Source organism: Stegastes partitus, unplaced genomic scaffold (genome assembly GCF_000690725.1).
Source record: "Stegastes partitus isolate 25-593 unplaced genomic scaffold, Stegastes_partitus-1.0.2 Scaffold350, whole genome shotgun sequence".
NCBI classification, from domain to species: Eukaryota; Metazoa; Chordata; class Actinopteri; family Pomacentridae; genus Stegastes; species Stegastes partitus.
This window is the reverse complement of record NW_007578081.1, coordinates 445,118-462,224: the sequence shown is the minus strand read 5'-3', so window position 1 is coordinate 462,224 and position 17,107 is coordinate 445,118. Positions and strand designations below refer to the sequence as shown.

General features: G+C 42.5%; 1 protein-coding gene across 1 annotated transcript in view; it reads right to left on the bottom strand.

The window, feature by feature from the left end:
* Positions 1 to 17,107, bottom strand: part of LOC103359017 (SH3 domain-containing RING finger protein 3) — a 101,938-nt gene that overhangs the window by 39,234 nt on the left and 45,597 nt on the right. The window contains exon 2 of the mRNA XM_008284187.1: positions 2,642 to 2,917. Coding sequence (XP_008282409.1) covers positions 2,642 to 2,917 — 276 coding nt within the window. The remainder of the gene's footprint in view (positions 1 to 2,641; positions 2,918 to 17,107) is intronic.

Here is a 17,107-nt window from a genome sequence, read left to right as displayed (position 1 = left end):
GGTGGACTTCAGTGCTGTAAAACAAGGTGGTGCCTTTAAAACTGTAAAAACAAGAAATAAAATCTTAAAATCGAGAGGAATCCAACAGAAGAAGGCCAACGCTGGTTTCACGTGATCACACTTTGTTTTACCTGTTAAGACGCAAGCAGCTGCATCTTATACCAGCTTTACACCAACCAACAGTCGTTCCTACCACACCCTGAGCTTCTTTACGTTCCACCTGAGCTATCAGCCGTGTATAACGGATACAATACTGTTTGAGATCTCAACTTGAAAGCGGGGCATAGATCAACATGCTTATATTCTCACTTTTGCCCTGCCGTATATGTACATTGTGTATCTGATGGAATATTGCAGCTGACACACATGAGGATATATCGTCTTTCGTTGCTCACTGCACACACCAGCGGCAGACTTTATCGTGAAAAAAATATCCTTCCCCTCTGCCGCTCCTCACACGGAGGTCCTGGTTAGACCGTTATGGGATGGAAGTGATAATGCCAGTAAATGACTGTGTATTAGTCATACTGAGTAATTACCTCTCACACTGAGCAAACAATATCACACACACTGGTTCTGCATGACAACACGCATATAGCACGCCACGGGGGAACGTGCCTCTGCGCGACTGTACAGCGCCGCCTAATCTTCAATCATTAACCTGTTGATTAGTTTAGCCCCAAAAAATGTAAAAACAACGTGAACTATCGACGTGTCGCCGTTAATCTGGACGCGGCGTCTTTGGAGCAAGGTCTCCGCTTTACATTAGGGCGATCAGTCTTGAGATGCCGTCGCCGAGGAGAACAGTACACTGTAATTTAATAATCTTTCCCTCTCTGCAGACACACTCAGAGCGCGGAGACAGAGCGGAGGTGTTGAGCGATCAGTCCTAGCACAAATGAGCCTGTGTAACAGCAGGAACAAAATGATAAGCTTTGAGGAACACAACAGCACAGAGAATACAAATTACTGTTTACCAAACCCAACCTGGGTGCAAACTTGTGAAGGACTGACTCTCATTCCGCCTTTATCTCTCCCGTTTCCGTCCTTCGCAAAAGTATAATTTTAGGGGGTTCCGTCGACAAATGGGGCTTATTTCGAACCATCACGTTATCTCCGTCTTATATGTTGGGGGGTCTTTAAGATCGACAAGATTGAGACGCAGAAAACGGCACCCCTGCTCTCAAAAACAGAAAGTGATCGATTAAAAAAAAAAAACCTGAAGACCGTCAGTCCGGAGGGTCATTAATCCTGATCCTAAATGTGTTTGACCTTAAAAGGAAGAGAGACACCATCACTGGCAGCAGCACGATGCTCCACCAATTAGCAAGATGGTCAAATAAAGCAGGAGCAGATGTCCTTTTTCTTGCCCTCACACTTTCTGTCTCCTGTAAAAGCACATTTTTCTCCTGCAGTGAAGATGATGCACCACATTAGAACTAATAGTGCTCAGATCTCTATCAGCGCTACTCATTTTGACCCGCTACGTTTAGGTCCTACGCTGGGGTTTGGTTAACAGCAACACTCTGAAGATAGCGGTTCCTCTCCGACCTTTGCTTTGGAAAATGTTTTTATTATTGCTTTCACATCCGACCATAAAAAACCCCATGTGGTTTTACTTAATGGAGTTTACTCTGCAGCTGTGCCTAAAAAAAAAACACAACAACAAATCTACAAGAAAAGATTAGATTAGATTAGAATTAAACAGCAAATAAACTGTGATTATTCCGTGTTGTTAAGCCTCATCGAGATGTAAATACCGTCTTGGCTTACAAATAGTAGAAAATTTGAATATGACAACAGAGAATTTTTGTTGCCGGAATTTTCATTCCAAAAAAACATCAGAGTCGGCCTTAAAACCATCTCCAGCCTCCTGGAGACGGGTAATGCCCGGGAAAATCTGTGGGCAGCAGCTGCAGTTATCTCCACACTGGCAACCCCTCGCATCCAAAAACATCGACTCACGCTGATGAAAAATTCAGCTTTAAAACCAAAAGCGTGTAAATTGTTAAAATAAGACAGAATAAAGCAAAACTCTACACTCGCTCCAGCTTCAAATAAATCCATAACACGGTAAAACAAAGGAGTCGTCAGTGTGTGTGTGGACTTTGATTCTATGTGTTCTGCCCATTTCCTACTTTTTTAAAAAAAATGTCAACAGATGCACAAGCTTCTGCGCCATCACTAAGAAAACACGTCCCTTCTGATTCCATCCACTTTAGCTGATCACAGGACTTCCTGGCAATAACGCAGATATTTCCATTTGATGTCATTTTGAATTAGTAAAAAAAGCAGCACTCGTAGCAGCAGCAGCAGCAGCACGCAGGTTATATTTGTTAGTTGAGCTTCGATTTTTCACCCTTTTTGAGATTTATATTTCTGCAAACCACTCTGAAGTGTAGAGTCAGGGCCAATAAATTATTAGTGTCTTACAAAGAACTACTCCAACACTACGGATGAGTGTTTTCTTACTATTACAGCATTGTTGCTGCTGTAAATCCATCAATCCCTTAAATCTCTCCACTGATTCAGCCACGCAGTCTGTCCATATTTCAGCTGTTTATCCTGCGTGTGATATGAAAACAGTGTCCTCAGGTGACTGTGTCTACAGCGTGTGTGTGTGTGTGTGTGTGTGTCCTACCTTGCTGAAGGCCAGACAGTCTTTATCCTGGTCTTTGTCTTTGACCTCAAAGTCGTACAACGCTTTGCCCTGTGGTGGAGTTTGGCTCAGGGGACGCAGCAGCTGGATGTAGCTGGCAGGCAGGAAACCGTGGCAACCGTTGAGCTCGCCGTGGTACCAGTTGTCGTCCACCTTGCGCCGCAGGATGATGATGTCACCCTTGGAAAACTGCAGGTCGCCGGGTTCCTTGCCCTCGTAGGAGTAGAGGGCTTTACCGCAAGGTAGCGCCGGGATGTTCTGTAAGACACGCAAACAAACACTTAGAGCTGAACGAACGCTGGTTTGTACAAGCTTCAGAGCAGACATCAAGACAACGCAGTAAACATGATTTCATTATACTACTGTTTATACTCCAGAGGTCACTGAGGGTCGACTGTACTCTCAGTGATATCGAGTCTAATTGGAAAATAACAATAAGTAAGATATGCTAACAGAGGAGAGGCACAACAACAGCTGGTTCAAAAAACAACAACATTTCCTGTTTAGTGAAGGTGAAACATAATATTATGAAAAACTTGCACACAAGAATCATATTCAAAACACATTTAAATAAAATGTCCTTATGCTCCTTACGATGGAGGGACGACATGTGGTTCCACTGAGTTAAACAGTTTTGCTTGCTGGTGGCCTGAAGTCACAGATTTCTATCAGAATTTTAATCAGGTTGGTGTGAAGACAGTAAAGATGAGTTCTTTCCCAACATTTATGGCTTTTATTTTACAGCCTGTGTGTGTTTTTTGCTTCTTTAATATGAAATACTAGATGTTTGTATCTTGCCAAGTTTCTAAAAAGCCTTCAAATGAAACTATCAGAGAAGGAAAAACTATTAATATCCACACTAAAACCTCAACCTGCATGATCAGGGGCAAAAGACGAAGCGAACGGTTAAGAGCCGCGAGATAACAGCAGTGTTTTGGAGGCATCTGCTTCTAAATTTTAACTCCTCAGTGAGAACTGGGTGTTGCTGCCTACTGCAGGCCCACGTAGTTATTAACATAAAAGGCTAGGTGAAAGGTATACTTTTTTTTTTAATGTAAAAGTCTTACGTAGAGCACTATTAAGTGCATTTGGAGACCTCTGCAGAGGATTAAAAGCATTAGTGCCACTGTGTTGAAAGGATGTGCGATAACCACACTTGACAAACCTTGGGGTTGAAAGTTTACAGTGAAAAGCTGTTTCATTGCACTCTTCCTATTAAGACACTGGGAGCCGTGGCTGAAACAAATCAGTTAGAAATCTTTCATGTGACAAAAAGGAATATATTTAATGGCTTGGTTTGAATTTTTATTTTAACATTTGTGATAGCCCCATATTAGAAGCAAGGCACAAATGAGGCAGCGACTCCCACAGTGATCAGTAAATAAATAATAAAAGTAAAGGCCTGGGGGGCAAACAGGTTTTTGAAACAACTCAAAACAGTGGTAAATTCAATATGTTGCAAACTGTTGGCCCTGGAGACAAATTTGTAGAGCATGGATAGTTGGATATGCGCTCCAAGGTTCGTTTTATTCCCCCCCAGCAGTATGTGAGATATGACTGGTTATTAAAATGTTTGCCAGGTAATTGCTGCTCCCACCTTGGGCCAAACACAGTAATTTTGAAAATGCCAGAGCGGTGTGAAGCATGACTCCCTGAAGTTTCATCAACATCGGGTCTGTGGTGTTTCACTTATCACATGTCCAGGACCGTCAGTCACACGCTCTGCCCAAACAGATACACGATGCTTGTGTGGAATATAATCAAAACGTTGCACTGAACTCAATCTGTGGTTCAGTTTTATTATTTTATTACAGAATCAGATCCATTTTCAGCTGACCGTTGGCTAAAACCCTCCCTGAACAGTGATTGTTCAGTCATAGCTTAGCAACTCTGTAACTGGGCTCTGCAGGATTGTCAAGCTTTGTAATTTCGCTCTACATGTTGAAGTGGATCTGTCCAGGATGAACCCCGTCTCAGCTGGGACAGGCTCCATCCCCCTGTGACCCTGCAGAGGTTAAAGTGGTGTATGGATAATGGATGGGTCTGTGTTGAAGTGGTGTTTGAAAAAAACAGAATTAGCATTTGCATATACAGTGAACTGGATTACCGTGCCTCGTTTCTTACAACACTTTGCATCAGTTTCACCAAACAACGGTTGCCTCACTTTAAACCTCCTTATTACTCCTAAACTATGGAAGGGACGCTACAGGAGACACTTGGAAGTATGTGGGGACTTTAACACAGGATGCTATAGGCTAATATTAGCAGTTCTGTACCAGTGCTGAGCAATGAATCGAAAAATTATAGAATTTGCAATACCGACAGGTGCAATATCCGAATCGCAGGAGCTACAACTTTTTGCTGAAGGTAAAATGAGTCACAAAATTTAAATGAGGCACTGTGGTGCTACAGAGATGCTACAGTCTATAAATCATATTCTGCAGATGCAAGGGACAATGCCTGTTTTGTTCACACTGCAGAAAAAGATCATATCATCAGTTTTACACCTTTTTTTTCGATGGAATAGAAATGCAAAATGTACCTTTCTCACAGAAATCGTGACTCATGTCGCAATAGATCAATGAAACTAGAGAAGTTAACACTCCTGTAGCTAGTAATTAGTTCGCTATTATAAGGCTGCAATTAAAAATGATGTTCTATGTCGATTTATCTGTTTATTTCTTTTTCCTGAATAATCAATCAGCTGTTTGGTTGATAAAATGGTGAAAATGCAGATTGGTATATCCAGAAATGATGTCATCAAATGTCTTATTTTGTCCACAACCCGAAGATGTTATGATTGTGAATCATAGAGGAGTAAAGATACTAGAATATATTCATATTTTAAGAAGATTTTTTTTTTTTTTTTCAAACTGACTCAGGCTGATTAATCAGATATCAAAATAGGTGTCAGTTAATTGAATAGTTGACCTGGATCTATGGAATAATCCATTTACTGTTGCAGCTCTGGTTAGCTACAGCTGAGAAAAATATTCTTGTAGATTAATTGCGTTTGAGTTCCTTGAAGACGTTTCACCTCTCATCCAAGAGGCTTCATCAGGTGTTAATGGCCCCTTAAGGATGTAAGTATCTGGAACTCCCAACTAGTCAGTCTGAACTGATGAAGCCTCTTGGATGAGAGGTGGAACGTCTTCAAGGAACTACGATTAAACTATGAGAACAACCATGACCTGGACGACTGAGAATCTTCATAGAGGGACAAAAACATGCTGTTAACAGCTTGTGTTTGCTTGCGTCTACAACTGTGAGAAATTAAAGAATCATTGTGTGAGAAACTACCTGAATTCTGAATGGGCCGTAAGCTGCATATGTAGGACACTAGAAGGCCGAGCTTGGCAAGCATAGCAACAGTAACTACGGGGGGATGGGGAGACGACCAAGATGCAGGTAAACACATTAAATAAAGTTCTTCATGTTGGAAGCAGACATCAGACCGACAGTTTCCTTTCTCTACATGCCGCTGCAAAGGGCTAGTTTTCATCCTGCAGAAGAGATGGAAGCTACGTTGCCATAGAACCACTGACACATAGATATTCATTGCCACAGTACGCTTATATTTACATTCTCCACCACACACACAAACACAAACAAACACTGCGGCGTTCAGCACACACTTAATATACTGGACATGTTCTTGACGGCAACCGGTGCTGAAAGGGAGTTTATCTTAAAGAAGATCCAGGTAAACAAACGGCAGCGTGAAACAGAAGAGAAAATGCATGAAAGAAAAACAACGTCTTTTCTTCACAAAGAGTGTGTTTACAATGAGACACACACACACACACACACACAAACACTTTTTACACATTCACATATAGACCGATTCTCCCCAGACGCCACACGGAACAGAACAGCCCGAGGCTCCACTGCCTGACTCTACTGAGATCAGTGGTGACGCAATAAGAGGAAACGCACACAGACACACAAACAACACACACAAAAAAAACGCAGTAGTAATGCTGCTTTTACTACTACTTCTACCAATTCTTGCAATTATTATATCACATCTGCCACCAGAAGCCTGACACAACACCTCCGGGCAAAGGAATCAAGTCTATGGACACCTGTAGACGACACTCATCTCATCCCTGAACCACGGCCAATGTTCTCCAGCTGGAGCGTACACCCTTTTGTTTTCAGGCCTTCCACAGGATTTTATGGTCAGTCACTTATGTTTGGTGTTGCAGCTAGACGCTTGGCTCGCCGTCTGAATGTAAGCTCTTCCCAAAGGTGCACACCGGATCGAGGTCAGGGCTCTTTACAGGCCAGTCGAGCTCCTCCAAACTAAACTGGGATAACCATTCCTGGAGGAATTTCTCTTTGTGCAAGAGGGAATTGATTTCATGTCTAAACAAGACAGAGCCTTCAGTAAACTGTTGCCACAAAGCGCTGGGAGTGCTGCGAGCAGCAGCAGCAGCTCTGGTGCTCAAACTGTGTCTACACAGGATGTGTTGGGGCACAGAAGCTGCCAGTTGCCTGTGTTTTGGAAGAGTTCAGAGCTCAATACACAAGTTACATGTGTAAAATTCAGGAAAGCAGAGAGCCTTTGTAGACAGTTGGATTGATGAACAGAGGAGTGCATCTATTCTGCAAGTAACAGAAGATACAGATGACTGAAAACGTGGCTGCAACTCATCCTGTGTAGAAACATGACATGTAATCAGAAGGTTCACAGACTGCACCTCCAAACATTCAAACCTGGGCCTAATTTAAAGTTTACCAGTAATCCCTTCAAACAGTCCTCTTCTGCAGTGAATCACTGCTCCAAGCGTTCCTGCCACGTTTGGAACACTCTCTGGAAGAACCATGTGCAGCATGTGCTGGGTCTCCTCCACCTCGTCAGATCGGCTATTTCAGAATTTCATTTTGAAGTAGAGGAAGAAGTGGCAAGAAGCCAAATCTGTTTATGAAAGGTGGTCTGAGAGAGACAACTGTGCTGATGCAGTCAAAACAATATGCGCCTGTTGGCACACACCAGAGTTCAGGCTGTTTGCACTCAATGATCTGCCTCAGATGCCGCAGGATGTTACAGTAGACTTCTATGTGGACTGTCTGAACCTGGGACGCTAATTCACAAGACTGTGTTTGGTGGTGGTTTTGGCCTGACGTGCCCTCTTTAGTGTTGAAGACTGCAGCCTCTTGCTGTCTGGTCTCTGGATCGTAGCCTTAGGACACAGTGCTTGACACCAGTGATGCTCTTCGACATGAAGGTCGGATCAGTTTGATCGGGAATTTAATGTTTATTCTCTGAGAGACTTTGAGGTTCATGGTGAGATCGCAAATGTAGTTGTTCACTTCCAGAGATCATTGGAAACACAGCAGCAGCACCGGACGCTGCTCAAGGACGGGAAGGGACTAAGGCCAAATTTAAAAGAGGTGAGCTTTTTATACATGAAATCACATCACAGTGTAAGACTCAAATTTACCTTCACTGGAACTACAGGGCCAAACCTTAACGCCAAACCTTGTGTAGCACTAACAGCTGAGTGGCATTACATTTCCTGCTCATCATATTTGCTGTTGGGATTTAGATGTGTATACTGTAGGAGACATGGCTGACCTTGATCTGGCAGCATAAAGTTGGGCTGGGAAGTAAAGAGCAGTGCTCCTGACCCCTTCGGCTGCACCGTTGAGAGTGTCGGTGGATGGTGACTGTGTCAGAGATGTAGAAGACAGAAATGTGGGACTAGACAGAAGAGAAGAGCTGCATCATTTGTCTCTTTCTTCATTTCCCTCTGCAAGTCTCACATCTCTTGTTTTTTTGCATCTTCTCGCCTGTGCTCCTGTTTCCCCATTTTCTCCTCTCCCTCTAAGCCTCTTATCCTTTCTCACTCCCATGATATTTTATTCTCACCTTCCTCTCGCTTCCATCCTTCCTCTCTTTCATCACTTTTGTTCACTCTTTATTTCTCCTCCCCTGGGCCAACAAACTGTGGTGCTGGAGGCAGCCGGAGGGCCTCATCAGGGAACTGCTGTGTTTGCTGCTCAATGGGAGGGAGGGAGTAGGAAGGTCGCTGTGCTGCCTCTGCTGAGGGGATCATCTAAAACTAGAGGCAGGCTGCTGTGTTTCTCTTCACTGAGCCTGGGGCAGGAGGCTCCGGCTGCAGGTAGGAGTTCTATATTTTACACCTGGAAAGATTCCACCTGAATCTAAACAATGGGCCCATTCTGCTGCTTTATGTTGTCACAACCTAAATACTGCTTCAGTTCAAAGCCCACTTCTATCCGAGAAAAGGTCGGAGGGAACTCGATGACTTGTGTGGACTTGGGTTGTCATCAAGCCACTTGAAACGATGTTGGATAGTGTTTCAGGCAAAAAAAAAAAAGAAGAGTTGATTTGAAATATGTGATCTAATTAATGCATATTTTGACATTTACACTGTGAGGAACCTGAGCGAGGTGAGAGCAGAGGTTGTTCCAGCAGCCAACACGAAGGTCAGACAACGTCTGTCGCCTTCCTGGAGAGAACGGCCTTATCTCAGCGAGCCCTTTGTTACCGTACCGCTGCCTCTGACGTGGTATCATTCTAATATAGTGCTGAAATAAAACTTGTTCTCAGAGGTGTTTGTTGCTGTCAGTTTGTCTGGAGGTAAAGCTAACTATATTGCTTTGCCAACGACGGCGCTTCCTCCGTGAATCTCGGGGGCCTTTTACTACGATATTTCAATACAGACAGATATTTTGTATTGAGAGAGCTCTATATCGGGTGACCAGATGATGTAAAGGCATGTACTGTCCATCAACAGTGGTATTAAACTCTATCCAACATCCTGACACGTGAACATTTAGCATTAATTTATGAGTCATTCTTGGACCAAGACGCTGTTTCTCTCAGCCCACCAGAGTCCATACTTTAATGGAGTGTTGGCCAACTGTGAATTCCCGGGGAAAATACATTTATAAGACTTCAAAGATCTACTTCATTTTTTTTTTGCTCATTCCTTTCTCTTCATGTTAACTTTTCCTTCACCCTAACTCTTTTCTTCTCTGCCTCTTTCGCGCCACCCGCTGCGCTACAGGCGTGACTATAACTGTGCTGCTGCTTTTTCTTTGTGTCGCCGCAGCAGCGGAAAAGCTCCTTAACACACGCACTTCATTGTATAGACGTTCCAGCGAGTTTACTTGTTGGCATCTTGTATTAGAGCGACCCTGAGCCACTGTAAAATTCCCTCTAATGATGTGCCAGGATCTGCTAACAGATTCGTCCTTTGCTGCTAAAATGTGGGAAAAAAAGTGCTGAAACCGACTTCACTCACAAGATAGTAATCTCTCTATAATTAAGACATGCAATTATCCGAATGTGGTCAAAGCGTGTACGCAATTATATATTTGTATACCGTCTAATGATGCAAATGTAGCGTTGTGTAACATCAGAGATCAGTGTAATAACCTTCACAACTAATCTGCATTTGCTATGGAAAAATAAATAAATGAACTATATATATATAATAAAATACTGTAGATAAGCCAATTCCAACAATTTTATAGAAGAACTATATTTTAAGCTGTCTTACCCTTTTTTTTTTAAAGCAGAGCAGGGGATAAGAAAATCTCTTTGGCAATCCGCCTTAGAAAATTGCATTCTACATAATCAAAGTTTGTAGCATTAATTTAAATTTCTACAGCATGGCAATCCAGGAAGAGCGCTTTACCTACAAGATTAACAGCAAGCGAGTATGGTAGGGATTAAAAAGCTAAAACTTATCTGTGATGTTTTGTTATTTCTAACTATGGTTGGCTCGTGCATTATCTGCCCGCCTGTGTCAAAAAGACAGCGTTCTTCCATCTTAAACTAATGATAAAATTGAAAGTTTTAAATCCGTCACTAAAGAAGGCTGTGAGATAGGTGGGAACTCGGCTCTTCTTTTTTGTTGGTTTCATTACTTTGGAACTCACCGATGTTTTCCTGCAGCACTGCGAGAAGGGAAACTAATCTTTTCCAGAGCTGTGATTTTGTGCATGAAGAAAGTAGAACTGTGTGAATGGCCAAAACCAAGCCGGGACTGTTGGATCTCACAAGTGTGCGAAGACTTTTTTTTGTGTGTCCTGTCAGCAGCACATTATTATTGTCAGTCCCAACACACACACACACACACACACACACACACACACTTTGAGAAGGCTCTCCTCACCACCCCTGTGGTGCAGTAATTACTGTTTGTGGATTTCCGCAATGGACAGAAGGTGTGTGTGTGTGTGTGTGTGTGTGTGTGTGTGTGTGTGTGAGTGTGTTGCCCTTGGGGATATACAATAAATGCACAAGTCCCTCCATCTACCACTGCTGAGACTCCCATCTGTTAAGTCTCACAGTGTGTGTGTGTCTTGTGTGACCATAAGGTACAGGGAGGTGACTTGTCCAACATGGGACTCACTGGTCCACTCAACAAGAACCCACACACACACACACACACACACACACAATTATTTCATTTAACACAAACTTATTAAATGTCAAACACAAACCGGGATGTGAGAACTTGCCCAAATAAAAATTCACAACAAAATCTGCATAAAAATCACGGCATTGAGGTGCAAATCAGAGCAGGTATTCAACACTAACGTTTGCATTCGACAGTTTTTGATACCGTGTGTGTGCGTAACTAAACCTTCTGGCACTAATTTATTCTTAACACATCCTGGGCAGCGTTCACATATATATTACAAAAGTTAGTCGATTCATTCATTTGTCAGGTGAAAGAAAAATAATCGGCAAGAATTAATTTTTTGATTGTGAATAAAAACTAAAGACATTTTGGTAAGCTGGCTTTGACTTTTGCACATTTATGTCAAATGATCAATTGAGAAAGTACTCAGCAGATTAATCTAATGCAAAAATAAAGATTAATTGCACCTCCAGTGGGTAAAAAAATACGTATTAAGCACACATACATGCATGCAACTGCACATGGAGCTCATTTAAGAATACTCCAGGCACACAGAGACTTATGAACGTATTAGAGAATGTCCACACCTGAAAATGTATATTGCATGACCATTTAAACGCACTGGGTGTGTGGGTGCTCGCGTAGACAGGAAACAGGGGGTCAGTTGTTCAGTTGTTGAAAATACTGAGGAAGAAGAGCAAAGAGGAAGGCAGAAAACAGTCACTGCAAATCCAATCTGTGTTAACAAATAAGAGGAAGGAAGCTAGTGTCTGATAAAACCTCATTGCAAAAGTCTTCATTTCTGCTTGTCCAGACTAAAACGCAATCCTGGAATTTTCAAACTGCTATTTTCAGGTCCTAAAATGCAGCACAGTGCTGTGTTTAAAATGACAAAGGTTCAGATTGTGTGTGTGACAAACTCATTGTGAACTCATTAGATCTATAATTAGCAGCTACCCTCAGCTCTGCATACGAGAGTCCATAGGAAGCAGATTTCTCTGCTTGGACGGTACGCTGCAGCATCCATAACTTTCATCCTTTTCCAGTTCAGTGACACCACTTGACTCGTGTTAATCTATTGTAACACACCAGGCAGTTGGAAGAAACCAATAAAAACAAGAGAGCGTTTATATTGCTGGTCTCGGCTTTTGAAATGATGCCGTGAGTAACGGTGCACATATAGCAAAAGGTCTTCCATCTTTTGCTGTATTTTTTTTTAATAATAATTCTTCTCCCCTGTACAGTTGCTCAGTTTTCACATTGCTGCACGAATTCTGCTTTAAGATAATGAGCATGTAAACTGAGCTGAAGAAATGAAGCGACGCTGTTCTTGAAGACGTTTTCACTTTAGAGAACTGAGGAAGCCTCTCATGAGAAGTGAAAGTCCGGCTGCTTTTTTACTGCGATTCTTCGGATCGCTGCAGTGACTGAGAACCTCCACAGACAAATTGGTGGTTTTGCACTGTAACGGGAAGGAGTTAATAGTGGAACCCATGAGAGACACAATCTGTATCCAGCTGCTACCTATCCCAAAGGACCCCTATTATAAAGACAACAGCTTTGATGCATGGATTCTATTTACCTCATATTCCTTGGAGACGCTAAATCAAGCCCATGCTTAGCAAAATGTGTCTCTACCAAAGGACGGATTAATCACATTATATAAGGTTAAAAAAAAAATCTGGATGCTTTTAAAGGAAATCTGTGGTCTGAACACGGCAGCACAGCCGTGAGGAGAGGGAGGGCATCTGGAGAATGTGCAGCTGGGTTTATGATGGACCCACTTTTTTTAGCTTTACATTGCACCTTGTTGTGAGATGATGGTACCTACAGAAAGCACAGTGTGGAAAAGTACAGGAGCTTATTTGACCATCCTGGAGTTATAGACCTCTTCACCGGCAGAGAACAGACAGATCATTGAAGAGAAACATCGATATTTTTTTTTATATCTATACTTTAGCGTTCTGTCGATAAAAGCTAACAAGATATTTTTTGCTGCACTAGCAGTCTCTCGGTTCCTCTGTCAATCATTCGGTCCACCAGTTTCATCCAGACTGAAATATCTCAACAACTACTGGATGTATTTCTGTGAAATATTACACAAGATCAATCAACCAATCAATGGTGTCCAGAGGATACGTCTTGAATCCCTATGCTGCCGGTGCAGCGAGCTGCGCCTCGCGAAGAAAGAGTCCTCAGAAGACTCAGAATCAGGACCTGATTTGAATAAAGCTCGTCTCGTGTGCCTGACAGCGAAAGCCTCCTGAGAAATGTCTGGCATCCTTCCTGAGGGGTATTTCTCACTCAGGGGGGTTTTTCTTGACCCACACTCAAACGCTAAACACTTCCACTAAACACACACATGGTGGATGCATTCAGGAAAAAAAAACAAAACATGCACAGATTCCTCCGACTGAAGAAATCATTTGCTTAAACTGATTTACAAAACCATCTGCACACTAACTGACTACAACAATAAATCAGAATAAAACAGCGCTTGTAAACACTGATATGCATATAAATATATTTATGAGTGTAAATCTATTCATTTATTTCTGAGGGACAATGGAGAACACTGAGGCTGAAAAGAAGAAGAAAAAAAACTTCATGGAGTGTGAAATAGATGTGGCAGTCGTTGAGGTTGAAGCTATATTGGAGGAAATTGAGCTTTTATTGTTTGGTCAAAGCACCGGTGTGACCAATAAGATAATTTTTTGAGTAGCAGCACATCACCACCAAGACTCCCGACTCAGAGATCCAACCTTTACATTTTATACGTTTGAATTTACAAACTAGGTGATGTATAATTTGTTTCCGGTGTCTATTTCTTCAGCTTTAATCTATATTTAATCTCATTTATCTCTGTCGAGCGAGCATTTAATATACAGTTGTTTAGCTAATTAAAACCCAGAGAAAGACAGCTGAGCTTTAAAGCAGGATGAGGTGGTTTTGATATCGAAACTGGCACCATGCAACATGACTTTGTGCGAAGGAAAACTGCAATGTGGTTGTCTCTGGAGGGGGTCAGCAGTCATCCGAGCTCGCTGCTCTTAACAAGCGTCTGACTTCTATAACGGGAAACTGCCTCATCGTCGGTGTTGTTCCTCAGAGGGAAAGAAAGACAGATCTGATGATAGATGAACCCGGTGCAGCGAACCAGATGAACAGACTGCTGCTCAGGCCAGAAGTGTGCGCCGTATCACATGCTGGGTTATTTCCTGTGTGTTTTCTGAAGCAAACAACGTTTCGGTGTCCGTCGTAACAGGACTCACAAAAGTTGACGCTGCACAAAATCAGCTACCTCAGAACATATTTGTCTTTATTTCACTGAATTGTCAACGAGACGCTTTCTGTGTAACTTTGATCTGAATCATCTCGACAGGCTACAACTTTAAAGCCTTCTACGCTATGCGGAACCACGGCGATTGTGTACTGGTCTTTGAGGGAAAATCCGCGACTAAACCGCAGCGCTGTGCCTGAACACATCCTTTGCAGACGCTGACAGAGGACTGAAGCTGCTGACTTGTTGCTTTTGCTCCGTGACCAATGTAAAAATACAGTCTCAAAAGGCATTTCTCTGGGACGGGGCTACAGTTAGTGAGCAGAGCAAAATGTTCCTCTGCAGAGGAAAAAAACCCCAAAACAAACTGTAATATTCTGGCAGTGAAAAAAAACAACATGAAATAATTATCTCAGGAAAATATAATAGTTTCCTGCAGGTACAATACATTTTCTAGCCTTAATTCTATGAGATCATGTGTGTTTTAAGGATATCTGCATGTTTTAAAACAACAACACATTTTAATATCAGATAGTAAAACATTTTTTCTAATAGTTATGCTATAGTGAGTGTTTTTCTTTGTCTCAGGATGTGCAGAGTTGCAGCTATGGCCACAGATTTGCCCAATATAATGATGTTGCCTCTGTTAAAGCTGATTTTAGTTTCTAGACATAATGAAACTTTGGCAGTCACTACATCCTTTGTGAGCAGCACTGCACAACTTCACACGGCATCCGAACGGTCCAGAGCTGTTCAATGCAACTGGAGAGTCATAAAAGATAATCAAAAATGTGACGGCATGCAGAATATGGCAAGAAACCCAAATAGCGAAGTAGCACAGGTGTAGGGAGAACCTCGTGTTGTCCTTTGAGCTGAGCACCTGCTCAAAAACAGAAGCCGCTATATGAACTGTTATAGGAGCTGCATGCACATCCCTGAAGCTCTTATTTATGTAAATCTTTTCTCAATAGGAGCACAAATGAGATCAGAAGGTAGCTGAAACAAACCACAGGGCAGCCACAGAGTATTACCGCACACTTTACATAAAGAGTCTGAAAAATGTTCCCAAGTCAGGTGCAAGAAGTTTTGATGGTGGCTGTAGGAGACTTATGGTTTTGTCAACCACCGTCTATAAAATGTTTATACTCACGGTTGTTTTGTTGTAGGGCTTGTTTCTTTGTTTCTAGAAGTGTTATGTATCATGACGGATGCTCTTTCATGTACACATTATGATAGATCCACTAGGATGGGACATGGGCACCTAGACAGCCATAGTTTTTAGTTATTTTTTTGGCCTTTATTTGACAGGACAGTGGAGTGAGAGACAAGAAAGTGGGGAGATGTGTGAGGGAGGGACCTGCAGCAAATGATCATGGGTTGGATTCAAACCCACGACTGCTGCGCTGGGACTATGGCTCCAGTACATGGGTCACCAGTTCAATCAGTGGCGGCCCGGCAGCCATAGTTTTAAAAAGCTCTACAATAAGCTGTAGTGTAGGTAGAGGCAGAGAAAAATATGTCGGCTTCTGCCTGATTGGCTTTCTAGCAAGTATAGGAAATACCTAAATGAGGTATTAAGTGTCGAACCCCTGAATGACGTGCCATGTGGACAGCGGTGTGTTTCGTCAGGGCGTGTTTGGGTGTTGACTCTATAACCAACCCTGTAAAATGTCCTTTCACGATCTTAAAAACAGTGTTGAATAAATTATCGAAAAGCAATGCAATACAGAAAAAAAACCAGCAGAGAAATGTTAATTTCAGTCCACCGCCTGGGTATTACAGTAACGTGCGTCTGCTGAGAACTAAGACTCAACTTGTGAGGTCTCACCTCAGCGGAAACATTTGCATACTGGATACGCAGAGCAGCTTCAGGTTAAGTGAGCTTTGAAAGAAATAAGGAATTAAATGGACTAAATGGTCTTGTTTGGAGTGGTGAAACACATCCTGCATCCTGGATTCGCTCGTCTGTCTGCTCTATTGCTCAGCGACGCTAACATTCCCACGTTAGGCAAGTGCATATGTGTGTGAAGGATGGCGGATGAGACGGGATGTTCCATTCTGCTCGTATCCTCATCCATTTCTCCAGCACCAAACTATTCTATGTCCCCTGTAGAGCATTTATTCACCTCCCTACAGACACACACTCTCTCTCTCTCTCTCCCTCTCTCTCTTTAACTGTGATTACTCTGCTCGCTCTTCTCTTGCTCGCCCGTCCTTGGAGGGGCACTGGGCCATTACAACTTTTTTTTTTTTTCTTCCCTGCACTGTCTGCGTGTGTGTGTGTGAGGGAGTTTGTGTAAGTGTGTGTGGTAATAGCATAGTAAATCTGCAGAGGTCTTTTTCCACTCTGCTGTGAGAGCGGCATTCTATCATGTGGTGGCGTTTTATTGGAGCAGACACTCAAGCACAACACAAACACACACATTTGCGCTCGCACAGAAAGGGATTATACCTGTACGTTAAGATGATGTTAATTTGTACACAAAAAAAAACAAAACAACAAAACCTTTGAATGTTTCGAATAAGAATCCACACCCGTCTCTACGCTCAGCAACAAAAAACCCCAGAGTTGTTGCAGCAGAATACATAAGTAAACGCTATGCTGCGTTTATTTAGATAAATAAAATGTAAAACAACAAATTATGCCAACATGCAGCCACGCTCGCGCAAACATCAGCGCACACACACGGCCCGTCTGGCAGTAGTTCAGCGCACTATTGATTCACTTTCCATCTATAATTCATGATACAACACACACCTCAG